The sequence below is a fragment of the Populus nigra genome, chromosome 2, assembly GCF_951802175.1.
Source record: "Populus nigra chromosome 2, ddPopNigr1.1, whole genome shotgun sequence".
NCBI classification, from domain to species: domain Eukaryota; kingdom Viridiplantae; phylum Streptophyta; class Magnoliopsida; order Malpighiales; family Salicaceae; genus Populus; species Populus nigra.
Genome location: NC_084853.1, coordinates 43,071,527 through 43,098,285, shown reverse-complemented (window position 1 = coordinate 43,098,285; position 26,759 = coordinate 43,071,527). Strand labels below are relative to the sequence as shown.

The following is a 26,759-nucleotide window of genomic DNA, read 5'->3' as shown; positions in this document are numbered from 1 at the left end:
TGAGTGACTACAGCCAGATGCTGTTAACGTAAAATGATGTCATTGTTTCAGTCAACTAGACTTTCTGGAGATTAACATGTTCACCTTCACTAGTTGAAGGATACGTGTTTTCTGAGCAAGAACCAGGAACTGTTAAATGTTAATAGATTTTCTTAATTTCGAGGAATTCACTGAAATGAATAAAAAACAGCTGAGCGGTGCTGTTGGCTGCGCAAACAAATTGTCCAGTGCATTTAATATAAACGAGGGAGAATGGGGCAAGAAACTTTGGGCGGTGAAATTTGGTTTAGATTCGGAAAGGATTTCTGACTTAAGGCTGTGCAGTTGGAGGCAGGTTGTGAGTCAGTGTATCATTTCATCAGAGGTAACATACAGGGACCAATATATGTGCCTTGTGCTAGCAGCTGGATTAAACTTATTTCTGGGCTTCTCCACAAGGATTGGGATTGTGACAGTTACCCGTGTTTACAGAAAAGCCAATATCTGTGCTGATGGATTGGCCGTGGCTGGGTATGATGAAAGTCACAGGGTGACTTATTTCACAGAGCCTCCAGATTGTGTGATGAGGATAAATTGCAGAGGTTTTTGTAACCTAGGAAACTATAGGTTATGCAAGTAGCATCTTCTGTTTTTTTTTTTTTCCGGGCTTTACGCTCCTGTTTAACACCCAAAAAAATAAAAAAAACACTGCTATTACGCGGCAAGAAACGGAAATTCTCGATTGCAAATTCTAAACAGATAAAAAATCTATTTTCGGGCTGCACATCCTACTCATACCATTATATGCACTAGAATTTTCTTGTAAACAATGAAAGTTTGCAGACTTGTGTAGCTGCATAAAAAGTCCCCAGTTTCTTCACAATACACCGACATAGGAAGGATTAGTCGGTGCAGAAGCCCGACTGATATTTGGTTGCAGCCCATTCATTTAGGCCTAACGAGGTAGGATGCCCATATATCATCTGCCGGCGGTGGTGGCTGAACCCAGTGGCCTGGTATGCGGCTGCACTCAAGTTCCACAGAACAATTAGGGGAAAAAAAAAACTACACAAGGTTGGTAAACTATGAACAGCTATAAAATGCAGCTTCCAGGAAAAAGAATGATTGGCATGCTTACCTTCCTCCTGGTCTTATATACGCATCCCATGTTCTTCTAACCTGCAAGCAAAACGAAGAAATAATGGATCTCTCAGCAATTGTCAATCCAGAAAGACACAAATGCATATAGCCTTTATAGTTAAGGCTATTTGGAGCTCAGTGAACTGAACACGTAAACTTGTAATGTGCTAACTGAACAGACAAACTCTATAATGTGATTATATCTTACATTCTGTAAGAAAAGGTGTATCCTGGAAAGTGTGAAAAATCAGTTGAAGTTGCTGAAAATCACCTCGATAAGTGTGCCCATATCATTATTGCTGCCATGATAATAGTGGTAGAATTCAATTGGCAAATTTGCTACAGAATCATAAGCTCCACCATAAACTTGACCTTTAGATCCTTTTTCTCCAGATGGACCAGGAACCGCATCGGAGCCTAAATTGCCCGTGCTCTCATTTATTTCATCATTACTTTCCTTCATTCCATCTTTGGCATCACTTGCATCTTTTGAGTGCAGCCCACCACTCTGGATTGTTTTCCTAGATTCCTCAGCTGTTGCAATGGCACCCTTGGCAGCATCTGTTTCAGCTGCAGCCATTGCTTGGCGCTCTTCTTCCTCAACTGCAGCTCGAACTCTCTCAAGAAACTTGTCATCCTCCTCGGGGAGAAAATGTCCTGCATACAACCAACCATAATTAAAGGTAAAAAATAGACAATATGACATTACATGAGCACGGACACCACATGCATCACACAAATGGACGCACTTAAGAACAGAAACAAGACCCATACAGGGGTGGTGCCACGGCCAGCCACCCCTGTATAAATAAATAATTTTTTTTTCTTTTTTTGAAGTCCTATTATTTCTAACTTGGTCCCACCAACTATTTTTTCACCCCCCACCACTGGACCATAAATCATCGAGTTTCACAATAACTATCAAAGATAAAAGAGTCTCACTGTCTTAGTTGTGATGACTATCTTCAGAGCAAGCTGATAAGTTTTATACTCTGTAATGGTTGAGGTGTATTCATAATAACATTCACCAAGGAAAGATGCATACATTTGAACTTGCCAAAATTTTTTGAAATCCCACTTTAAACACAAATGCCACATCTGATGCATCAAACTTATACTAGCTGAAAACCATATTCATGAAATTAGAAATGCGGTTGTATTTAACATGGAAAATATCATAGCAGTGTAGGACTGGAAAAATCAAATCATAAGAACGAAAAATTACATCACAGCAGGCATGCACACAGTAAATAAAAAAGAAAAAGAAATTTATCAAGCATACCTTGTTTCTTCAATTTTTGAATCCTGATGGAGCGCAATTCTTGCAACTTCTCCACAACCAATACCAGCTCAAGCTGAAACACTTAAAATTACTTAAGATTGGGCACCGGCCACAGAGGAGAAAAACAAACTCAAGAACAGAAACAGCATGATATTAGACAAGTGTTTTAACTCTGAATGGTCCAATGAATGCTCTACTAACTCTTAAATAATAGTCAACACTCATTGCAAACTCTTACCAGCAGTGATGCAGAAATTAATGTGAACCAGGAGATTAGCTACAGACAGCTTTGAGCTTTGTAAAACAATTACAAATCCGAAAATATTAAAAAAGTTTGTATGTTATGTAACTAATAGACTGACTACTCAATTCATTTGATATAGAATGCTTCTGTGAACATATAAGATATTAAATACACTTTTTTTGGTATATGCATCTATAAAATATGTGATATCATTATACTAGATCCCAAAATATCAAAGCAAGATGCGAGTGAGATGATATCAGCTTGTTAAGAATGTATGGGAGTATAGCATAAAAAAAGTTGGTGTATAATGTTTCTTAAATTCTCACCTCAGATTCTAGCCTCTTCCTCTCTTCTTTTGCTTTAAGCTTTGCAATTTCTTTCATCTTTTCCACCTGCAACCGCAAATGCCTAAGTTAAAATTGATAACCTCATGCAAACAGCAAATACAACTGATGTCAACAAAATGACGTGATTTAAAAATAAAAAGCATGATGACACAATCTTCAAAGCTAGATATTTAGACAAGTTTAGTATAACATACATGTAACATGCCACCATCTAACAAAAGAATTATAAGATCATGCTGTTTCAAAATCTCATATTTCAGTCTCCCAGATGTGTCACCCCTCATGTTGAAAACAAGAGCAATAGAAAATACAATGAATACCATAAATATACCAATGCAACACAAAATGAACAAGAGAAAAGGCACCTGAGCTTAAACTTCATGTACCTAGAGTACTGGAATAGAATCAATATGCATGAGTTGTACTTCTGACAGCAATTATAACCGTTTAAGAACAGATGGTTCTTTCAAGCAAGAGAAGCATGAAAGTTGAGGGTGCTTGGATGCTTGTTAAAAGAAATTGAATGCCCCAACAAATGCAAGGTGTCCTGTGAATCCAATATGTTCTTTCAGGTATCTTACAACATCAGTCTTGCACAGTCATTCAAGTTTGTTTGGAATATTTGCACGATATATTTTATTGAAAACTAAATTGGAGATCTCACAAATCCATTTACTGGCCTTCAAAGCAATCAACTAGCACACAGTAATCACCTCATTAGCTCTTTCAACTGGTTTTGTGCATGAGACAATCTTAGATTGTTCTTCTAAATTCTAATGCCTCAACGTAATTTTTTTTTTTGCTTCCAAGGAAACTGGAAAATCTACCAGCAATATCAAAATTTTATGCTATGATGTCTTCCAGTTAAAACAACAAATTTTTGGTGAGTTTCTACTAGTCACATTAGAGGTTTCTACGCTGACTCTAACCTAATCCAGATAAAGTACAGTGGACCATACAAGATAATTCGTCGAACTAAGAGAATCGCACAGCATTTGGAATTTTATCACCTGCTGAAAGAGAGGCAAACAGGAATATAGCTGATTATACCAGTTTCAAACATAAAACTTCCATTACCTTGAGTTGTGCAGCATCCTTTGCTATCTCCCTAGCCCTCCACTCATCAGCTACACGATCAGCTTGGTCAAATTGTTCATGCTCCTAAACATCACAGCAAGCACTATTAGAGGGGGGAAAAGAGCAAAAGAAGAAGAAGAAGAAAAGGATAATAACAGAGGCCTGGAAGGCTACAATAAATCAAGGAAAACCACCTTTGTGCGGATTTCTGCAGCACGTTGTCTCTTCCTCTTCCTCCAAAGTTTATTACGCTTGGACTTCAATATTTTATTAGACAATCTAGCTGCCATTGATTTCTCTTCCCATGGAGTGACATCATCTATGATTACTCTAAATGGCTCTAATTGAGCTCTTAATCTTGACATCAAAGCATTTGCAGCATTCACCGAAAGTGATTCCTGTGCTTCCAAATCAATTTTCCTATCTTTCAAATACTCGTACAACCCACAAGCATAAGGGTCGGTAGATTCCCCTTCCCCCTCTTCCACAGACCCTTCAGTGCTTTTGATTGTCATCAACATCTCAAGCTCTTTCTGCCTATTAAGAATAGCAAATTATTACAAACCATGTTTGCAGAAAGCAGAGAAAAGACAATGAAAAGCCCCTTGGTAACTTTATATCCCAAACAAGCATTTGAAATTCAAACTGAAAGCAATAACTAAGTACATTGATGTAGCAAGAGTCAACGTGCCCTGTAACTCTTTCAGCCGATCATGCACATTTTTGGTGTCCCAAAAAGGAGTCGACTGTGGTGGATTAGGGGGTAACATCGGGAACCAGGGAGGAGGAGGTGCAGCAGGAGTCGCATGAAAAGGAACCGGATGCATGGCTGTGGAAAGAATTAAAGTCAAAACGAAACAAATGTTGTCAAGAAAAGAGCTAATTGCGGAAAAATTGTTTTAAGTTCTAACCCCAGCTACCATTGCCACTCGTTAACAAATTTCACAACTTAACACGCACAAAGAATTGACGATGGAATATTGCACAATCCAAAAAACACAGTTAACTATAGCATTCTTTACTCCTTCAATTCTTTTGGTGAATTAAAAAATCTCTCTCTCTCTCTCTCTCTCTCTAGTCAGTCAAATTCACAAACAGCTTGTGGTCCAGTGTGAAATTATGTATTAATGTTGCTCTTTTTCTTACTACTTCAATTAAGCACCTTAATCACGAGTGACTCGGAGATATTATACAAAGGAAGTGATTCTGAATCAACCGTTTAACCGCCGATCACACACAAAGATATCAAATATAACAGTTCTCTGTATGTTTTAGCTACAACAACATTATATGAAATTATGTATCTTTGAAAGCAAACAATATTGAATGATTACAACAAAAGAGTAATTTGCTCGTACCTTTTCAAATTTTACAGGGTTGAAGTCAGTCCCAGGTTGTGCAATGAACTCCACAGAGCTTGTTAAATAGGAGGCCAAATTGTACTCCGAAAAAACCCTGAACTTCAGCGAAAAATGAAACACCCCCTAAATCCCATTTTTTCCACTTTAAACACTCCCACTTTCGTTAAGAGTTATAATACCAAGCCTGACCCAGCCTAAAGCCTGTGTCACAAATTGGGTAGGTGAATCCAAAAAAACGTATCTTAATTTTCCTTTTCTTTTCAAATGTTAAAATAATGTTGTTTCGAAAAAAAAAAATCAAACCAAATTTTAATTGGATTTTCACCAAACTGATCAAGCCAGTAAAATTTAATCGAGTAACTTTTATCTAATTCAATATAAAATCCTAAATCAAATTCTGTGTTCTTAAATTTACCTGTTAGACTAAGTCTAGTTCAATTATAGGGGTTGATCCAGCCTGAAGGCCCGATCCTAAATAACACGGGAAAATCCTCATGAAAAAGTGGTATTATTAGAAAACCATCCATAACAAGTTGTGATTTTTAATCTCCTATATAAATATATTTATACGATTTCTTTTTTCTTTCAAAAAAGACAAATATATATTATATCATCCTCATCTCTCGAGGAGGCTTTATTCGTGAATATTTTTTACTTTGATAATGTAAATCCCGCAAAATCTGAGTTTGTTGATCTAGATATATTGGGTAAAAACTATTTGCCATGAACTCCTGATACGGAAATTTATCTGAATGCTGTGAATCTTGGACAAACAATTAAAGAAGGAAATGAAATACATTTCATTTAAGTTTTTTTTTCCCCTTGAGGGAGAGAGCATTTGAGATTTTTTTATTCAAATTATAATGTTATGTTTAGTTAATTTCTCAGGATAAAAAGAATACAGTAGAAGAAACATAAAAATATTTAATTAGAAAAATAAAAATATAAAATAAATTATAATTTTATAGTGAATCTTTATCGTTTTAAAACAAGAAAGACATGAGATATGTGATCTTCGTCCCAAGTGTTTTCGTGTAATTTATTTTGAGATGGTAACTAAGGTTGTCTAAATTTTTATAATTAATTTTTAGAACATTGTTTTATTAAAACTTGATTTTTTCCATTTAACTTTTCAACGAAACCTTAACCTGACCACGAGGAGTGACTTGGTTAAAAAACTAAAATGGTTGAAGGTGTAAAATCAGAGATTTTTTTCGTTGAAGTATTTATTTTTTTAAGTTGAAAGAATATTTTATAATTTAGCTTAAATAAAAAAAAACAAAAATGATGTAGTAACCTAAAATCATCTCAATTGTTTTTTTCTGTTAGATAATATTATTAATAAAATATTAAAGGGTCTGGTTGTGGTTAAATCACTGTAACCATATTGTAATTATATCCATAACATATTATTTATTATAATAGTATTTTGTGTTTTTGTTTTAGTCTTATATTTCAATATTATGTTATTTTGGGAATTGTGGTTTATAATTTGTTTTTTTTTTTTTTTGTTGGGTTACATACTGATTTTATAGATTTAGTTTTTTTATTTCTTGATTTCAACATTTAAAATTAGATTTATTGGAAGTGGGGCCTCGTAGTTTTTTTAATTTTTTATTATGAATTTATTTTAATCTCATAACCTAAATCGCAGGTTTAACAAATTAACTCGAATGGATTCATGTCATTTTTAGGCCACTTTTTTAAAATATTTTTTTTATTTTATCATTCAATATTGAGTTTGTTAGAAATTAAGTTTCATGATTTATTTATTTTTGTTTTCTATGGTGTTATCCCAGTATTATTACTCGAGTTGTAAGTTTAACGGATCTACCCGAGTTGACTTTGTTCATTTTCTTTGGGTCCTTTTTTTTTAACTAGGTTTCATTTTTTTATCTACTTTCTATAAACTTATCTCAGTCTTATAACCTGAGTCATAGGCTGGCAAGTTGATTCGGGTTGACTCTGTTAATTTTTCATGTCATTTCTTAATTGATCCCCCCTCAATTTCACACTACAACAACTCAATCTTCTTTTAATTTTTTTATTTATTTAGTTTTTTATTCAATCTCATATTTTAATATTAAGGTGTTTAGAAATTGAGTTTCATATTTTTTTTAATTTGCTTTATGTGGAGTTATCTCGAAATTTAATATATATTTTTTCAATTTTAACTTTCAACATAGAATTTATTGAAAAATGAAGATGAGGTGGAGCTTCATGATTTTTTTTATTTGCTTTTTATAAAGTTATCATCCTTATAAAGTTATCTCATCCTTATTTGCTTCATGAGTTGGTCTAGGTTGTTTTTTGTTATTTTTTTCAATTGATTTTTTTTTATTTCATCATTCAATGTAATGTTGGTTAGAAATTAATTTTTGTAATTTGATTTGATTTGTTTTTTATAAGGTTATCCCGATTTCATAATCCGAATTGCGGGTTTGGAAGGTTAACTCAGGTAGCATGCAATTTTTTTTCTTTTTTTAATTTATTATTATTTTCTTTAATATTAAGTTGATTAAAAATTGACATTCATAATTTATCTTGATTTGATTTTTATAGGGTTATCATGGTTTCATAATCCAAGTCGTAAATTTAACAGGTCAACTCGGATTAATCTAATATATTATCATCTCAATATTTAAAATAAATATCATTCAATATGCTACCATACCAATATTTAAAAATTATATTATCAAGTATTTATTATATTTTTTAGTTAATAATTAAATCTTTTTAATTAAAAAACACATCAACAATGGAACACTTAATTTTAATGGACTTGTGTAGCAGGGTGGGGGAATGATATAGGCCCATTTTCTATTTTCACACTGTAGTTCAATCATACTTTTAAATTTTTTAAATTTTACTTTGTAGTTTTAATTTTTTTTCTAATGTTATTGGATCGTTGTGCTTGCATTAAAAAAATATATATTTTATTATATTTTTAAATAAAAATACCTATAATTTTTAATTCCGTGATCCACCTAATCAGGCACATTGTATTCAACAAAACACTAGTGAAGATCAGAGACAGCAAGGCTAGGATGGTCGAGCGGTCCAAGGTGTCATGCTCTAATTCTTGTCATCGTGAGAGAGGGCGTGGGTATGGTCCCACTTCTGACATTTTTTCCACATTTCTAAATGTTTTTAAACTCCACCCCTTTTTGCTTTCATTGCTGGGCTAGTGATTTTCACCTTGGCCCAAATTTTGATATTTACTTTGCAAGGTTTCTAGCAAATATCGAATTTGCGTAAATTATAACTTAAAGTTGATGAATCTTTTTAATTATAAGATATATATATATATACATATATATATATATATATATTCTAGTTGACCGCTTTATTTATTTTTTTTTGAAATGGTTACTTAGTTTGATAAAGTTAATATGATTTAACCAAATCTACTAGTTTTATATATTGCTGGTCAATAATTTCTCGCCCTTTATACCTGATTTTTTTTTTGTTCTTGCCGAGGAGCAGCAACACCACAATACATGATCCCTTGTTTCATATCAAACAAATAAAAGATAGCGAATCCACAGAAGATTCCAGTTCTAGGCATAGACCGGGCCTTATAATCCAAATCCGAGAAATAAGCACAGTCCTCATCCATTTTCCTTCAAATGCATCATAAACCCACATGGCATCTCGATGTTCTGACTCAGTAACGTTTCAATATTGACTTGCTTTCCATAGTAACGACGACAAAGCATGCCCGACATGTCCTTCTAGGCAACTCAGAGAGAGAGCTCGGCCCCCCTTTGGCCACATTGTCTACATATTCGTTGCTTGGTTTTCTTGCCAGGAACATCCGGGGTTTTCAATTTCTTGGAATTAAATTTAAGTTCAATTATTATTGTTTTTTGTTTTTGTGTGTAAAACCTTAAATCAGTCCTCAGCCTATGCACCGATTCTCACTGGGTCTTTAAACTGAAACTCTTCTCAACTAGATCCGTAAATTATCATACTTTAGTCCTTCAAGCCATGCTCATCAATGATCGAGGATAATTAAATTGAATCAAATATTGAATTTCATTCTCCCTCATGTACAGGCGGTGGGAGATTTTGGAGTGCTGAAAATATTTTCACCTGATAGTATGAGTTTAATAGTCAGGAATAATATATAAATAATCTCACTCTCCCTCGTGTAAAATGTACAAGAAAAATAATAAGACAAGATTCCGTGGTTTGATACACTAAACTCTCCAACAGGATCAGAAAAGATGGCTGGTCCTTGCGATGGTACTAGATAGGCACAGTATTCTTAGCTATATATTTAACTATGATAATTGTGTTTTGATTTTACAAGTTAAGAAATTATCATCCCAAGGTTTAAACCAATGTCTTGAAGGAAACAAACAGAGGGGTGGTCCGGTAGTGAGGACAATAAGGATGTGCTTTTGTTTGGGCCCCTTCTGTCTCATGCTGAGTATATTTCTAGCTATCGGAGAGAGTAACGAGCCAAAATGTTGTAGATAGCTGGTGCTCGGATCACGTACGACTTATTTGCAAGCATATTTTGTCAATGTCCCCCGTTTTGTGATGCACTCTTGCTTGTTTTCATGTGATTATCAATGCTACAGAATCCCTTTAATAATGCATATGTGTGTCTCTTGCTTGCAATATTGGCTAAGCCGCTGTTAACAAGTGATGAGTAAAACTTTCTGAATCTATATTTTGATGTTACGTGAAAGAAACTAAACCCATTTCAAGGTAATAATAACCCAAGTGAATTTGTGCATGGCAGATTGCAAGATACAGTATACTTAGATTTAATTTTGTGCTAAACCCAAGATTATATTAGCTTGACAACTTTATGTTTGAGTTCAGTTATATATTGAATTTAAGGTTATGTGTATCTGACAAGTTGTCATACTTAATATTGACGGATAGGTAAGTTGTTAGATCTAATATACTTGGATTCAGTTATTTGTTTGGCTCAACTAAACGTGAGTCTGGCAAGTTGCTTGACCTGATATACTTGGATTCAACCATGTGTTGAGCTCAAATTAACATGGATCTGACAAGTTACCAAACTTAATATACTTGAATCTAAGCCATGAGCTGAGCTAAAGTCAACGTGTGTCTGTCAAGTTTATAAACTCAACATACCTGAATTTAGCCATGTGTTGAGCACAACTCAATGTTGGTCTGACAAGTTGTAAGATCTTATATACTTGGGTCCAACCATGAGTTAAGTTCAAGTTAATGTGGGTTTGCCAAATTGTCAGATCCAATGTATTTGGGTTCAGCCATGTATTAATCCCTGATCAACATGATGATAAATTATTAGACTCATCTCTCGTAGGCTTGTCTATGCGCCAACCCCAATTGATCTAGAGATCGTTAAAGATCCATATTAGAACCATAAAGTCCATGTTAAAAATAATTATTACTTTACATTTATAGATGTATCAAAGTTCTTTTAATGACTTACCACATTTTCATCTTATTAATGATATGTAAGAGATATTTATCCATAATTAATAACTTGTAGGAGATTTTTATCTTTTATTAATACCATAAGTTCCAAATGACTCTTTAGTCCCTTCACTTTATCAAAATGACGAGTTCATAAATTATACATACCTTTGAATCATTAAGGTAAACGATTAATATGTTCTACTTTCGAAGCATTCATATCTTAATTATAAGAATATTTATCATACTAGAACAAGAACAAATATCATTATTCTTGGAATTTAAAGTTCTTCTTTCATTTAATATATTTCCTTACTTGAAAATCGATGATTTTATCTTCAAAAAATCTTTAAACCCACAAAAACAGACTATTTCACAAGTATCAAGATTTTTATCACCAATCATATACTTCCTAAACTATGAAGAATGAAATGTTGGTATGACAACATGATTAATTAATCATTATCCAAACATCAAATAGCTTTATTTTTTAATTTATCAAATTTTGTAACATCATCAACAATAATCCTTTTTCTCAAATTTCGTTAACAGAAATCATTCAAAAGGGTCTGTTTTCTCATTTTCTCTAAAATATTAGATTATAGAGATTAGGGTGCTGGTGAAACATAAGGGCACGTAGTCAGATTGAGGGCCTTGCTTTCTCTCTGAATACGACTTGCAAGCTGATTGTTCAAGAGTACATGTAACAAATATATATATATATATATATATATATATATATATATATATATAACGCAATCGTATTCCTTTTATGTACTTGATCAAGACCCAGCACATCACTCATTGAATGCAAAAAAATGTAGAGTAATTTACATGAGATTTACTAGGATAGACATATTGAGAAATGTTTTCGTCAAATACATTAATTTCTCATTTCAAGCTCTGTAAAGGGATAGTATTGAGGAATGATGCCCAATAGATTGTTGTGCTTATTTTTGCAAGAGCTTGGAAAGGGGAACTGATGATTAACTAACAATGTTTAAAGGAGTAGTGCTAATTTTTACTGAAACATTCTTCCTAAAATTAGTTTTTGAAAAATTTCATCCGTTGGATAAATGGATCCCAGTTGTGTGTTTCATTCATTCAATAGATAAAAAGATTTTTCAGGATGTGGGTTTAGAAAGAAATTTTCAGTAAAACAAAATTTATCCTTTTGAAGATTACGGGCTGTTTGTTTTTGCAGTTCAAATCGTGTTTCGTGATTTTTTTTGAATTTTTTTTGCTTTAAATTTATTTATTTTTGATATTTTTTATCATTTTAATATGTTAATGATTTTAAAAAGTTAAAAAAAATTATTTTTATATATTTTCCAAAAAAAAAAAACATTTTAAAAAACAACCACAGCATAAAACAACCACCTTCTACTGTTAAGTGATCCTTCATAAAGTGCAACAAAAGGGTTTCAAACTAGGAATGGCCATCCTCTTCTTCCCTTGTCTTTGTTTCTGAATTGATTGAACGGAAAAAAATTCAATACGGATGCCGCAACCACTCTCACAGAGGAATAAAATTGAAGGGTTGCATGGAAAAAAAAGCATAAAAGATAGCATAAAGCAACAAAAGCTGGACACATCCCTCTGGGGGTCCTATAATGCTTCATCTGCAGGTATTTTAATGTCCCAGGCCATTCAATATTGCTGGGAAGATTCGTCTTTTTAGTCCTCTATTTCTAGTCTATCATATTGCAAATTCCTGTCTGTCCATGGATCCATGCATACTATTATATATTCTGCAATTGGTTACCCCAGTTCCTGAATTTTTAAATCATACTATTATATATTCTGCAATTTGTTACCCCAGTTCTTGAATTTTTAAATAGAATCCCATGAAAAAAACAAATTACGCGCATAGAGGTTGGAAATTTCATATCTTTACAAAATGAAGACGACGAATAAGAAATAATTTTAATTTCTATCTTCGCACCATGACGAGACTATATAACATATTAATCTGTATTGTAATTTATAAGGACATACTAATTATTTATCAAACTTTTCACAGCTGAGCAACAATGAAAAATTGCCATCCTGAATGGACACATGAATATATAAACAAGCAAAGGAGTAGAAGACAGAAATGGCAGATGACAACTTGTGTTTGATCTCCTGCCCTGCATTTCTAGAAGCTCTACGCTTCCCTTCTCCTTCCGGTCTTTTTTTTTTCCTCTCTGTAAAACAATCATTTATCTGAAAGTAAAAGTAGAAGAGGATCAGAACACTTCTGAGATTTGAACCAACACGCACAAAAATTAAGAAAATAATTAAAGATGGCATGAACATACGCATTGATCTTTTGCAATGAAGAACTGCGTCATGGATGGAGCTCTCACTATCATGGCAACCATCCAGTGAATAAGCTACTCTTCTGCTTGGAGATGCTTCCCGTGAATTGCTCTGGCTCTTAACTTCCCATGCTATCCTCTCAACATTGTCAACTCTTGTGCTTATTCTTGAGTCTCTTACTCTGTGGGATAAAGGTCTAACATATCCAAAACACTTCGGCAAGATTCGCTTCCATCTTCCAAGGAAACGACAAAGAATCTGAGCAGCTGAAACAGTTTTTGAAGAAAGAGAAGAGGGCACAGTAGGGGCTAAATTCAGGGAACTGGAGGCCTCACTCTTTGACTGGTTGATAAAAATGGGTCTGATGAGGCCGTCAGAGAAAAGCTGGTCAGCATGAAGAAGAGCATCAGGGGATTGGGAAATGGGAAAATAGAAATTGAAGTTCTGGTCTTCTTCCAGCGATCTTCTTGAGTTCTGCATCCTGTAATCTAATTCTTCGGAGATGGCTTCATGGGAACTGTCAAGAGATGCTCTGAGGGCCGTCTCAAGACCTTGCAAGGAGGGGTTGACACTGGTCAACCAACTGCGAGAGAAACTTTCAATGGCCAGAGTTTCTGGGGATTCCATGGATTGTCAACAGCAGCAGCAGCTAAAATGAAATTAAAAAGCACTAATTCTTATATATTAGTGGAGGGCCAAGATTCATGTGATTGGCACGTGTAAAGTTACCACAGACCATGACGACCACAAGTGCATGAATTGTCTATTCTATCAAGGTCAAGCAGGAGACAAATGGAACAAGAAAATTTGAAGCTAGATAGACGTCACTTGCTATTTTGTTCTTCATGATTTCCTTATCCAATTTAAAAATCATTTTTATTTATTTTTCTCTTGATCTGTCATTATATTATTTAATACTTATCCATAAAATCTTTTGCCATTTTTTGGCATAAAAAACACAATACTGTTTCAGTTTCCTCCTCCTAGTGGCTACCCACAACAACTACTTTGTCCCTAATCTCTCAACTATTAACGTTTGAACCAAAGATGTGTTCCAAGTGCCCAAGGCAAAGGGCCAAAGCCCAAGGGATTCTTTGGAAATCTTTTTTTTTTAAAAAAAAAACTCCCTATGATATTATTTTTGACAAACACACTCTTATAATTATTGTCTTAATTTGGAAAACAGAGTCTTACTTTTATTGTCTTAATTTGGATAACAGAGTCTTTTATGGTTTGCTACGTTAGATGTCTCCATCTATAATCAATCCAGTTTTTTTTTATTAAGACAATGTTTTTAAAATTTTGAAAAAATAAAAGGAAATTTGTTACACATTTTGTCAACTTACTATATATTTATATCTAGATTATTTTTTGAATTTTTTGTTTACATTGGAAATTATTTTTCACTTCATTTTAAAAAGACAATGTTTTTTTTTAAAATATTATATCTATTTTTTATTTAGCTGAATATTTATTTACTTGATAAAATTATTTATTTATTGATAAAAAATTATTGATTTCATTTTTTTTATTTTTATTAGAGTTATTTTCCAATTTATTTTTTTATAAGAAAATTATTTTATGTGCATGAGATTTTATAATTTCTACATTTTTTTTCTTTCCTAATTTTTTCTTTGGTTTTAAAAATAAAATACAAAAAAGTAACTCATCATAAATTAATAAAAAAATTAACAATTTTTTTTATCTTTTCTTTTGTCCCTTTAATATATATATAAATTCGATTTTTTTTTCTAGTGGTAAATAAATAAAACTTGGCATAAAGAGTTAAAAATTTTTTTAAAAAAGTTTTTCATCAATTATTCTTCTTTTTTCTTTTGAAATTTGAACCAATTAACAAAAACCTAAGAGATGTGGGTTTTTTTTAGCATGCATGAATGCAATGTAGCCTCTCTCACATTTGACTATTGATTCACACCATGCATTGTTTATTTATTTTGGTTATCAAACTATTTTCTTAGATGTTTTAATTATTTTGTGCTCAAATTGAATGCCAATTGCTCCCAATCTGTTGATGAAGAGTACAAGTGAAAGTTAAAAAAATCAAAGTAAAAAATACGTGGAAAATAAGTGGTAATTTTAAAATTACTGAAAAAATTTACTTTAATCCTCCATCTTTTCAATTGATAACTTTTAACCCTTTTAGTTTGAATAAATTTAATTTTAGTATAATATTTTTTTAACTTTTCAATCCATAATTTAATAAAGGAGAGAGAGAGTAACCAGATTCTAGTGTAAAAGGAGAAAATCAATAGTTGATACTAGTTATACTATGAAAATGGTTAATTTTGGTGTAAATAAGTATCATTTTATTAGAAAAGTTTCATTGATGTATTTTTTTTCCCATGAAATTGATGAAGAAAAGATATCAAGCTTGGGAGAGGATTTTTTTCAGCTTGGATTTGTGTTTTTAGGTGTGTTTTAGTGGTTTTTAGGTTTGTTTATTTTTATCATAAGAATGTTGTAAGGTGTTTTGGTGTGAATTTTGTATTTTTGGGTCAAAAAACACCTTGCTGGATTTTCCAGCCATCTTTATGGTAGTCGAAAAATAAAAGGCATATGATGTATCACCTACTTTTATTTATATTTTCAAAATATTTTAGGGTAGATGTATTTAGTGTTTATTGTATTTAGAGTTTATTGTATTTAGTGAAAACATCTTTATGTTTTTAATTAAAAAATAATGATACATTAAAACACATTCACAATATTATTCTATTTTTTTATTATTTTAAAAATTAATTTAAGATCATACATGCAACGTTGTATTTATAAATTATTTTATTTTATTATATACAAGGATGATGCTTTTTTATTTACAATTATAATATATATTTTTTATTTTAGCCGAAAGCAGTGTTAACAACACATGTACATTTGTGTTTTTGCCCCAAAAAAAACAATTTATCCGCCGCTGGTCAACTGATTAGCAAGAAACTAATACATGCATCCCCTCTCTTTAAAAATTCAAAATTAATGGTAAACTGAGTTGATCATCATAAGAGATCTCAACTGTTTAATGGAACAATTCATAAAAACTCGATCCAAGGATCATACGGATCAACTGTTAAAATTGAAAATATAAAGATATCTTTATTAAAAATCTATACCATACGGATCTCTAATTAAGGATCCAAGTACATGCATGATTTCACAATGAAAGTTCGCACATCAAGATGAAAAGGAGAAACAAGGAATATTACTATCGAGTAAACAAAAGAGTTTGAGAGTAAGTATCTGCTAATCTCCAAGATAATTATTTTTTTATTTGAAAAAAAAGAAAATAGTTTCATACCACACATCCATTTCTGACACCCAAAAAAATTAATGGTCTTTAGAAGTTTTTTAAAATAAAAAAGAATTTTTCTAAATTCATTTATAATAAAATCAGAATAAATTGAATTATTCAAGGACAACATTAAAAATCTCATCGAAAAAATTACAGCAGCTTTCCAAACAAAAGCTAATAGAAAAAAAAAAAACACATGGATTATTAGCATAAATCTATGATTGGATTAAAAAAGGCACATGCTTCAAATAATTTTGTAAAGAAAAAACTACTTGAATAAAGAATAAAATTAAAACAGATACAATCATCTAGTAGGTAGTTTAATGGTGAGAGTTTGAGATTAAGGGATTTGCTCTCCTTATGATTTCAAGTTCGAGCTCTGTGGTTGCTAATATGATGATCATTAAAGACTTACATGTTCGTTAACTTCAGGGTCCGTGAGACTAGTCGAGATACGCTCAAGCTGGCCTGGACATCCATGTTAATAAAAAAAAATTAAAACAAATACAAATTAAATCAAGAATATTACGCAATACAAACATTTTGTTTAGAGTTATTAATATTCATATAATGATATAAAGATATAAAATAGATACGAATTTGTTAATAGCAACCAGATTTGCAATGACTCTCATGATATCATTTGAAAACAATTTTATTTTTTATTTATAGGAAAAGAACCAAAGATTGTATTCTAGAAACTCATTTTTTTAATGATATTCTAGATGGCCCTTCTTTATACATTAAAAACTCTAATGTTTTAGGTGGCGGCATAAGCCTCATAATAACTCCAAGATCATGCTCTAACCTATAGCATGGTCTCTACTTTAATCTATCCGCATGACATCTTGAGCATTAAAAAAGTTTTGATTTTTCCATTAAAATGAAAATATTCTAAATGCAAGAATGCATAGAGACAGCAATGTGCCTCCGAATATTTAATATATGTTTAGAAATTGATGCTCAAAGTGTAGAGAATTGTCCACTGCCCTCTCTTCGGAAACGATGTTCTCAAAACAAACAAGAGATAACAAAACTATCAATAAGCAATGCGCGGCGAGGGACAACCACACCCTGACCAAAGCAGCTCCTAATTATTCTTACATTTAAAGAACGTATGAGAAGGTGATTAATCAAGATGTCTAACAGTGTTTATTTTCTGATTTGTCTGCATGTAGCATCGTGTGAAAACAACACACAGAGCACAATCTCCATGGTCGACTTTGATAGAGTACACGATGAAAATTGATGGTGAATAGGATTCCCATTTTCCAAACAAGAGTTTTAACTATTTGAGAAGAAAGGAAATGAGTAACTAACACCCTTTGTAAAACAACTAGAAACAGTACCAAGAGTGATTCTTAGTGTCACTGCGTCTGTATCCTAGTTAAGAGGGCAGGAGGAAGAAAAGGGAGAGATGTTCTTTCCATGCAATACCTGAATCTTAACATGTAAATATCCTTAGAAGGAGATAAAAGCAAAAGTAGCACACAGGGGTCCCTAGCTAGCTGATAGGAGGTAGAGATAGAATGTTTCGGGGACGAGCTACATGAACAGAGATGAAAAGGCGATACAGAAGGAAAGGGTCCCCTACTTACTATCTCATGATACTGCAATGTCTCAGACACAAACTAGATGAAATGACATGAAAACTGATAAAGAGTGAAGGGGACTCTCCCCTCTGCTCTCTTGAAAAACAGCACAACTAAATCAACTGATCCACACGCATTTACTTGAGAAACCTAGCTAGCTTCTTTCTTGTCACTGTACACTGCCTCAAGTTTCCTTCCATTAATTCAATCATGCAAGTAACTGTAAACTAATGCATTTATGCAAAAGCTAGCTCATTTAAGTAATAGTAATTAACTAATTGAAACCATCACTTTAATGCCTCTGGCTTGACATGATTCTATGACAGAGCTTGAGGTTGTTCGCCCTTTACAAATAGATTGCAATGACCACCTAAAGTTTTATAATGGGATTAGGACCGCTGCCAAAACCTGACAGAAAATCAATACTCACAAACTTGACTCCTGAGGCACCAATCTCTAACAAGCTGCCCGCATTTCCATTCAGACCCCATTCCAATAAATGGCAATGCCAATTGCCACCAGCATTTGAACCAGTAGCTAGCATTAGCATTACTAGACATGATGGAACGGCATAGAAGTTTTAAAGCAAGGCATTGTTGGAAAATAACAGAATCCTGTACTCAGAGCAATCACATCCTGCTACTATAAAAGAAACGGTCCTCCAGAACAATGCAGTGCAATAGCGGTAATGTGAAAAATAATAAAATGAAAATCATGTCCAGATCAGATTGAAAATGTGAGTAGGATGTGGCTATGTGCTGCTTGGAGAAGTTGGGTCACTGTATGTTTTTTTTATTTTTTAGTAAGAAAAGGCATGCATGTTGGAAAACCCAATTTAAGTGGACGCTTATTTACAAGTTAGTCAAGTAGTAGTGAAATAAAGAGCAAATATTTTCAGAGATTATAAATCTAACAAATACCGCTGTGGCATTTATTTACGAAGAATATATGAAGATTACATATATGGAACATAAACTATTAGGAACTGAGGCACCACAGACACGAGATGTTGATACAAGACCATCGAAGATTTTTAGACATCGGCCTTGATGGAAGAGCTGTATCCACTTTGATCATCATAGTACTTGGACCACAGCATCACACCGCCATACTTATCAGACCCCTTGATGGCTGGAAGCACGTTGGAAGTTAAATCGGGTACAGGAATGAAGCCACTTCCTGCTGCCTCAGGAGAAGCAGGTAATCCTAGGAAAAACACAGTGGCTGGAATGTCTGAAACCCATTGCTTCCATGCATCTTCGAGATTGGTAATGTCACCGGATGTGTACTGACACGGAGGGTTGTTGTAGAATTGGACCCAAACATAGTCAAAAAGACCTGTTTTGAGGGCATTTCCTACAGACGCATCAGGAAATGGGCACTGGGGTGCTGCCGTTAGGTACACCTTTTTTCCTTGATTGCTGTATGCTGAAAGGTAACTTGCAAGATCATCCCAGTACAGGTCTGTTCCTCCTTCAATATCAAAGTCAACTCCATCTAGAACAGCAGGGCCGAGCGGACGAAATGAAGATTGTCCACCCAAGAAGTTGTTCCAGATATAAGTGGCGACTTGTCTTGCGTCATCAGAGGAGGCCAGGGAGTAGCTTCCGGAACCTCCTCCGATAGAAAGCATCAGCTTAATGCCTTTGGATTGACATGATTCTATGTCAGAGCTTAAGCCTGTGCAACCTTTACTGTATGGATCGCAGTGACCGGCAAGGTTCATCATGGGGTTACGACCGCTACCAAAACTGGAAAGAAAAGCAATGTTAACAAACTCATATAATCCCGTGGCACAAGTCTCTGCCAAGGTACCCTCATTTCCATTCTGGCCCCAATAAATAGTGATGCCACCTGCATTTGAACCCGTTGCTAGCAGTGACATTACTAAGACGAGGAATGGCATTGAAGTTGTTGTTAGTACTGCCATTTTAAGGTAGGTACCAAGTCTTTATATGATGATAAGTCTATTCTACTTCTTTGTTAAGGATTCTGGATAGCCATGGCTTTTTATAGCAAAAACTTTCCCCCCTTCTAATAATCATATTTTGTGCCTATGCTTAAACGGAGTGCCGTGACAGTTACCCATTATTTTGTAGTGAGGTTTTGAAATTTCGATGAATGGTTCTGATATCGAACAGTTGGTTAATTTATTTATCTTTCCACGCCACTTTACCTTTCGTCCATTTCCTCCTATGTCCTGGTTGCTTGCTCAAAATATAGTGGTAGACGGAGAGAAGTAGCCATCAATTCCAAGTCTCCATCTTGACTGCTATAATGATACAGGCACAAACCATTGTTTGATTTCTCTTGTTTAGTCTGTTTCCAAGTCATTATCTTGGAAAGCACGGGGGTGCTTATGCGGAATGGTTTGAATCCTAGACAACAGTTATTCATGCTCAGATGGAATTAGTATTTGTCTTCATGCATGGTAACTTTGCTTATAAAACAAGAATGGAGTCTTCTTTGTGCATTCACTGTGAATATCTTCTTGTTTATTGATGGTTTTTTTGGGTGATGATCCAGCTTGGTGGGAAACCAAGGATTATCTGGTGCTCAAGGAAATTAGGGAGTAAATTGATAATTATTTCTCCTGTGATACAGACGAATTTTCTGGTCCAATAAGCTCAATCCAGCAAAACAAAACCAAAATCTTTTATATGTAGCTCTTATTCTATGAGCACAACACAGCTGACAAAAGGATTACAGCATATTATCCTAAGAGAAGTTATTGAGATAGCGTTCTATAAAATATGAAATTCATACTGTCTCGTAGTGAACTATACCAAACATGACAAAGGAGAAAACAAGGACAAAATATTGAAGCCCGCCCGAGTGCAACATTTTCGCAATTCCTATACTTTAGTAACTTCCTGGTATACTGCAGTTAACTGCAGCAATAAACAACGATTTAATAGCAGAAGAGGCCAACAATTTAAGACACGTTAGAGGCAAACGAAGGCTAACGGGCATGCAGAGTTTTTCAAAATGGATATTTTCAAGCTTAAAAAACCCCGTCTGCGTGGAAGTATGAAGCAGGGGAACTTAGGAGATGTAACTGTTAAGGCAAGGCATCGGTAGAATACAAAAACCCCTGCAGCCAGAGCAATCGTATCCCTCCACTACAAAAGCAATTCTCCTCCAGCACAATGCAGTGCATTCTGCATTAGAACAATTCCAAGTGGGCAGCAAAAGTAGATTAAGATGGCATTTCAACCAGCAACTACATTATCAGTTGCCGCATTAGTATTGCTAATTTTAGCAACAGGATCTGATGCTGGTGGAATAGCAATCTACTGGGGTCAGAACGGAAACGAGGGAACCCTGGCAGATACCTGTGCAACTGGAAACTACCAATATGTAAACCTGGCCTTCCTCGTGACTTTCGGAAATGGCCAGACGCCCATTATTAACCTTGCTGGGCATTGCGATCCATACAGCAATGGCTGCACAAGCTTGAGTTCTGACATTAAATCATGCCAAGCCCAAGGTGTTAAGGTGATGCTTTCTATAGGAGGAGCTTCTGGTAGCTACTCCCTCGCCTCCTCAGAGGACGCGAGGCAAGTCGCTACTTATCTCTGGAACAATTTCTTGGGGGGTCACTCTTCATCCCGTCCCCTGGGGTCTGCTGTCCTAGATGGGATTGACTTTGACATCGAAGGAGGAACAGGATTGTATTGGGATGACCTTGCAAGGTACCTTTCTGCTTATAGCAATAAAGGTAAAAGGGTGCACTTAACAGCAGCTCCCCAGTGCCCCTTCCCTGATGCTTGGGTGGGAAATGCCCTGAAAACCGGTCTTTTCGATTATGTTTGGGTCCAGTTCTACAACAACCCTCCTTGCCAATACGCTTCTGGGGAGGTCACCAATCTGGAGGATGCTTGGAAGCAATGGACTTCAGCCATTCCAGCCAGCAAGATTTTCTTGGGTTTGCCCGCATCTCCTGCGGCAGCAGGCAGCGGCTTCATTCCCGTGCCTGATCTCACATCAAACGTGCTTCCATCCATCAAGGACTCTTCCAAGTATGGGGGTGTAATGCTGTGGTCCAAGTATTACGATGATCAAAGCGGATATAGTTCTTCCATTAAGAATGATGTCTGATCTCACATTTCTGTCAATTCCGCGTGCCTGCATGCGTGATGTGTATCGGTTGTATTTCCAGATATTCTGATCTATCTTCTATATATGTATCTTCGGAGTATAAATTTGATTTATGCTCACTAGTTTCTTACATGCGGCTCTCTTCATGGTCTTGTAGTTTTTAACTACTACTTATGCCATGAACAAACCTGGCCAAAATTTTAACAACTGGAACTTCGAAAACGATAGAACTGATGCAGAACAATGCCAATCTAATCAAAATCAACATTTCATCTCACATACAAGCGTAGGCATTATGCTATGGATCCAGGTAAACAAAAAATTGAAATTGTAGAAGAGAATTAGCATCACAAAAAGGATGGCCGCCCTTATTGCTCAAATCAGACACGGGTCAATACGGCTAAACCACATGCTAGTACAGTGCGGTTGTACAATTTAAGTAAACTCAAGCATTCTTCCAACCTTTTTAACTGCTAGTAAACTGCTAATCTCCTAACCTGCGGGTCAACCTGCCCAACCCACCACTAGGCCTTGAGCTGACAAACCCATGTGATTAGTTGACAAAGATTTGGATGCAAATTTGGTGGAAAAGTTTTAGGACCAACCAACCCCACGTTCTTTGTGGTCATTACTAAACAATGGTTTATATGGAGAAGCGTAAAACAAGTTGCATGTACATAATAGCATGGAATGAAACCATAACCCTCTCTTGACCTGCTATGCTGCTGCTTGGACCTAGCCAATGTGCCTATCAAAATTAATCTGGATGAATTCGAGGCAGAAGCTCTCGTTCTTAGATAAATTCTAAGTGTGATCAGCAACCATTTTTTTCTAAGAAAGGTTTGCAGTATAAATAGATTCAAGAACGGGTTTAATATAATTTATTTTCTTTCTTGTATTGAATTTCAAATGGGAGGAGAGAGAAAACTAATGAATTGAAATTCAACACAAAAGTCTAGGTGTTGATTTTGAAGAAGTTAAGCTTGTAAAATATTCATAATTTTGGTGCTTTCTGTTTTGTTCTTTTCTGCTACTTTATCATAACAGGCCCCAGCACAAGTATAAAACAATCAGGGGCATCATTGCAAGTGTGTTTGGTTTACTAAAAATATCAATATTCATGAGCTATGACAGCAGGGGAATATTTTTCTCAAGAAACAATAAGAAAAGAAAAAGGAAAGATTAATTAATCTCCTTCTGATCAAAGAATCTGTAAAACTTCTGTAACAGCTAAACAAGAAATATACTTCCAATAGCAAGGAGTTTTTATATAAAGCATGATCAGAATGCCAATACCAGTACAAACCCTGTTAATTAAAGGTTAAAATTTGGAGGAAAAAAAGCCCAAGAAAATAAAATTTCCAAATTACACTATGAAACAAAATATGTAAAGAGCAAAGAGATTCAAATTAAACAAGAAACTGTAATCGCTGGGCCTTGATAAGCCTTCATGAAATGTCGACCTTCATCCGTGAGTATTAACAGCTTCCCACAGCATATTTTTCGGAACAGGGTTGGCCAGGTCCCTAGCCTGCAGAGCGACATTCCTGAGTTTCCTGATTGTCCATACGTTGGCTTCCCAGAAGGACAAGCTCCTGTAAGATAAATTGTGCTTCTTGCACAGATCCTGTACCAATGGTGAAACTCTTCTCAATTGGCATCTCGGCATCCTTGGAAACAAATGATGCTCAAGCTGAAACTGCAAACCACCATAAAACCAATCCATCCAAGATGAACACGAAATATCCAAAGTCCCACTTGTCTGTTTCTCAAACCAATCATTCCCTTCTGGAAGTCCAGTGTAAACATCGGCCGCAAAATGATTCAAACAAAATTGAACGTGTTGAATTGCCGTAACAGCAAAGCTTGTAAGCACAAACATCACCCTCTCGGGCCAATTAGGGATGCAAGACACAAGTAGAGGGAACCAAGTCCAGAAGATAAGAATTCCCAAGATGTTCAAAGCTCTATCTGGGAATCTTCTCTTTGAAAACAATAGCAAGAACGTTTGTATGTACAAATTGACCCTCGCAACACACATTACTGGATAAAAAGTCCAGTGTTGGTAACTCACAAAGAACCTGGCCACAGGATCAAAATTTAAGTACCTTCCATAAAAGCAAGACTTTATAGAATTGAAAAAAATCGAATTTACCGCAAAGACTGGTATGTGTTGAAGATCAGGATCATAATCAAGACTGTTGCAAGCGAGATGGTGTGCATTGTGGGTCCATTTCCACCAAGCAATGCTAATACCCGTGAGCGAGTTTCCAGCGAGGAATTGAGCGAGTTTGTTATAACCACGAGTGTTCATCACCTGGTAATGCCCTGAATCATGACCAATATAGGCACTTTGAATCCAAAGAAACCCCAACACCACAGCAGAACCAAAATGAGCCCAAACACTCTGGCAACACAAAACACCATAAAGAACAACACAAAACATCAATACAATAGATGTCAGTGCATACATAGTAATATGTCCTTTCTTTTCGAACAGGCCCAGTTTAGCAAACTCTGAAGCAAGCCTCCTGTAATCCTTGGATGTCTCTGATAGCTTGAAATCTGTGAGATAATACCCTGTAAAGAGCTTATCAAGATATTTCCATGCTGTTCCAGGATGGTAGGCAATGAATGCATCAGTGGCATCTAGGCCTGCCATATTCATGAGAGCAACATCTCCACCCGGATGCTCATTTGCCCAATCAGAGACATCGTAAACCTTTCCCTGAATAGAGATCCACAAGTCTCCTGCCTTGTTGTGCTGCTTAAGCTCTTCGCTTGTAATGCCCTTCTTATCTCCCTCCATTGAGCCAAAATAGTATATGAATTAGAGAGATTTTGATATTGCTAACTAGAAACAAATCAAAACAAGAAATTCCTGTAATCGTTCTAAGAAAGCAATCCCATTAACAGCGATTTCGATCTCTCTCTGGCTCTCGGTTTTATCTCTGATGAGCTACTTATCTCCTTGCTATTCTGGCTTTCCAAGATGATTTCTGTTGTTTTTCGAGAGGTTTTATAAAGAGGAGACAGCTTTTGGATTCTCTCTCCTTTCTTTTCTCCCTAAACAGCGAGGTTTGCTTTGAAACGGTGACTTCCTAGAACCAGCAGGTAAATCTCTTTTAAACAATAATCATCAAACGACCGTTGATATGAAAGTTCGGGTTTGGTAATTGCAATCAACGGCAGAGAGGAGGCTAAGTGACGCGCTTACAAGGAAGATTTATTGTACTTGAAAGATATTTTTGGGGAGCGGCGACTGAGTCACTTGAAAGATATTTTGAGGTGCGGTGTCATGGCCACTCACTCGTGGGTCGTGTAGAGTAGACTGCGCGTTAAATGAGAGCCAAGCAAAAAGATTTTTTAAAATATATGGAAAAAGATACTAAATGCCAGCCTCAGATAAAATAATTAAATTCCCTCAACCTGTTTGGACAGTTAATAGTATAATTTGTTTCCAGGTTGTATCGGTAATCTTAATGGGTGTGATGATAACCAAGTTTAAAATGACTATTTGTCGTGTAAGGAACATTTTGATTGTACTTTGTTTTCGTATAAACTATGACTAAATGAACGGTTATAGGAGGTTTTAAGAATTTCCAGGGTGGTTTTACATGTGCATAAAAGAATTCCAGAGTAGTTTAACCGAGCACGAAACTTTGACCTTTTATTTACTTAAATCCAATCACAGTTTTGTACATAAATTTTGGTGGTAGTGATTTTAAAAAATATATTTTTTTATTAAAATTAATTTTTTTATATATTTTAAATTATTTTGATGCACTGATCTCAAAAACAATTTTTAAAAAATAAAAAAATATTTTAATACATTTTAATATAAATATTATTAAAAAAACAACTACAATTACACTACTAAATAAATCCTGAACTCAATGTAATATTATTTGTTACCGTATTAAATTTGATTGGACCTAAATTATTTGAAATGATAAAAAATCATGTTTAGATAGCCATAAATTTTTTATTATTGTTATTTGACTGGGCAAAATAGTTTAAACTTAAAAAGTTTTGACTTAGCTATTTTTTAGCCTGAATTTTACAAAAATTATTTTGGTAAAATTTTATTGACTAGATAAATCTTAAGAAAAAATTAAAAAAAAACATGTCATATTTATCATAGTTGATATGGAAATCTGCAATCCATATTATGAATTTTATAGGGTTAAATTAATTTTTTTATTTTATAATGTGATATATTAAATAAAAATTTTAATTTATAATTAATCAAATACTAAATAATAAGATTAATTAAAATCTTAAAATTAAAAGATAAGATTGGAAATATATATAAAAGCAAAAAATACCTATAAACTGAGTTAAAAACCGAGTTAAATTAATTATTTTATTTTATAATATGATAAAAATATATAAAAAACAATTTATAATCAACTAAATGATAAAATTAACTAGAAACCCAATATTAAAATATATAATTAAAAAAACCAAAAAAGAAGCACCAACTAAAAAAAACCAGAAGGCCAATTGATTAAAAAAAGAATCCATTATTGCATGGGTCACGTGGGGTTGTTAAAAAAACTCGGATCCACGTCCTCAGGCCTGTATTTTTTTTT

The 26,759-nt window shown here is 34.4% G+C and overlaps 5 protein-coding genes across 6 annotated transcripts; 1 reads left to right on the top strand and 4 right to left on the bottom strand.

Annotated features, from left to right (window-relative positions):
• Positions 1–693: 693 nt before the first annotated feature.
• Positions 694–5,803, bottom strand: LOC133681746 (U11/U12 small nuclear ribonucleoprotein 59 kDa protein). Of its 2 annotated transcripts, XM_062104871.1 has the most exons (9): positions 5,431–5,788; positions 4,739–4,901; positions 4,267–4,609; positions 4,073–4,156; positions 2,975–3,040; positions 2,402–2,474; positions 1,391–1,776; positions 1,118–1,158; positions 694–1,003 (listed from the first exon to the last, which is right to left on the bottom strand). In XM_062104871.1, the coding sequence occupies exons 2-9, from the start codon at positions 4,897–4,899 to the stop codon at positions 925–927; spliced, it is 1,233 nt and encodes a 410-aa protein (XP_061960855.1). In that variant the 5' UTR covers positions 4,900–4,901; positions 5,431–5,788; the 3' UTR covers positions 694–924. The 2 variants fall into 2 exon arrangements, with proteins under 2 accessions (XP_061960855.1, XP_061960856.1); XM_062104872.1 differs by lacking the exon at positions 694–1,003 and having other exon boundaries at positions 1,114–1,158; positions 5,431–5,803.
• Positions 5,804–12,820: 7,017 nt separating this feature from the next.
• On the bottom strand, positions 12,821–13,957 carry LOC133681342 (probable membrane-associated kinase regulator 6). The gene is made up of 2 exons (XM_062104377.1): positions 13,164–13,957; positions 12,821–13,068 (listed from the first exon to the last, which is right to left on the bottom strand). The coding sequence occupies exons 1-2, from the start codon at positions 13,789–13,791 to the stop codon at positions 13,061–13,063; spliced, it is 636 nt and encodes a 211-aa protein (XP_061960361.1). The 5' UTR covers positions 13,792–13,957; the 3' UTR covers positions 12,821–13,060.
• Positions 13,958–19,096: 5,139 nt separating this feature from the next.
• On the bottom strand, positions 19,097–19,969 carry LOC133682174 (hevamine-A-like). Its single transcript, XM_062105451.1, has one exon. It carries the CDS (start codon positions 19,967–19,969, stop codon positions 19,097–19,099), a length of 873 nt encoding a protein of 290 aa, XP_061961435.1.
• A 1,078-nt stretch (positions 19,970–21,047) lies between these two features.
• On the top strand, positions 21,048–22,294 carry LOC133681547 (hevamine-A-like). The gene has a single exon (XM_062104624.1). It carries the CDS (start codon positions 21,268–21,270, stop codon positions 22,162–22,164), a length of 897 nt encoding a protein of 298 aa, XP_061960608.1. The 5' UTR covers positions 21,048–21,267; the 3' UTR covers positions 22,165–22,294.
• Positions 22,295–23,408: 1,114 nt separating this feature from the next.
• Positions 23,409–25,283, bottom strand: LOC133682347 (delta(8)-fatty-acid desaturase 2-like). The gene has a single exon (XM_062105649.1). The coding sequence runs from the start codon at positions 24,971–24,973 to the stop codon at positions 23,630–23,632; it is 1,344 nt and encodes a 447-aa protein (XP_061961633.1). The 5' UTR covers positions 24,974–25,283; the 3' UTR covers positions 23,409–23,629.
• Between the last annotated feature and the right edge of the window lie 1,476 nt (positions 25,284–26,759).

Bases quoted from the DNA above. Each gene is read 5' to 3' on its own strand.
- LOC133681746 (XM_062104871.1), bottom strand. From the start codon at position 4,899: ATGCATCCGGTTCCTTTTCATGCGACTCCTGCTGCACCTCCTCCTCCC. The intron at 1,777-2,401 runs GTATGCTTGATA...GGTTGTATGCAG, and splicing joins TCAAAAATTGAAGAAACAAG to GACATTTTCTCCCCGAGGAG. The intron at 1,004-1,117 runs GTAAGCATGCCA...ACTTGAGTGCAG, and splicing joins TATATAAGACCAGGAGGAAG to CCGCATACCAGGCCACTGGG.
- LOC133681342 (XM_062104377.1), bottom strand. From the start codon at position 13,791: ATGGAATCCCCAGAAACTCTGGCCATTGAAAGTTTCTCTCGCAGTTGG.
- LOC133682174 (XM_062105451.1), bottom strand. From the start codon at position 19,969: ATGCCATTCCTCGTCTTAGTAATGTCACTGCTAGCAACGGGTTCAAAT.
- LOC133681547 (XM_062104624.1), top strand. From the start codon at position 21,268: ATGGCATTTCAACCAGCAACTACATTATCAGTTGCCGCATTAGTATTG.
- LOC133682347 (XM_062105649.1), bottom strand. From the start codon at position 24,973: ATGGAGGGAGATAAGAAGGGCATTACAAGCGAAGAGCTTAAGCAGCAC.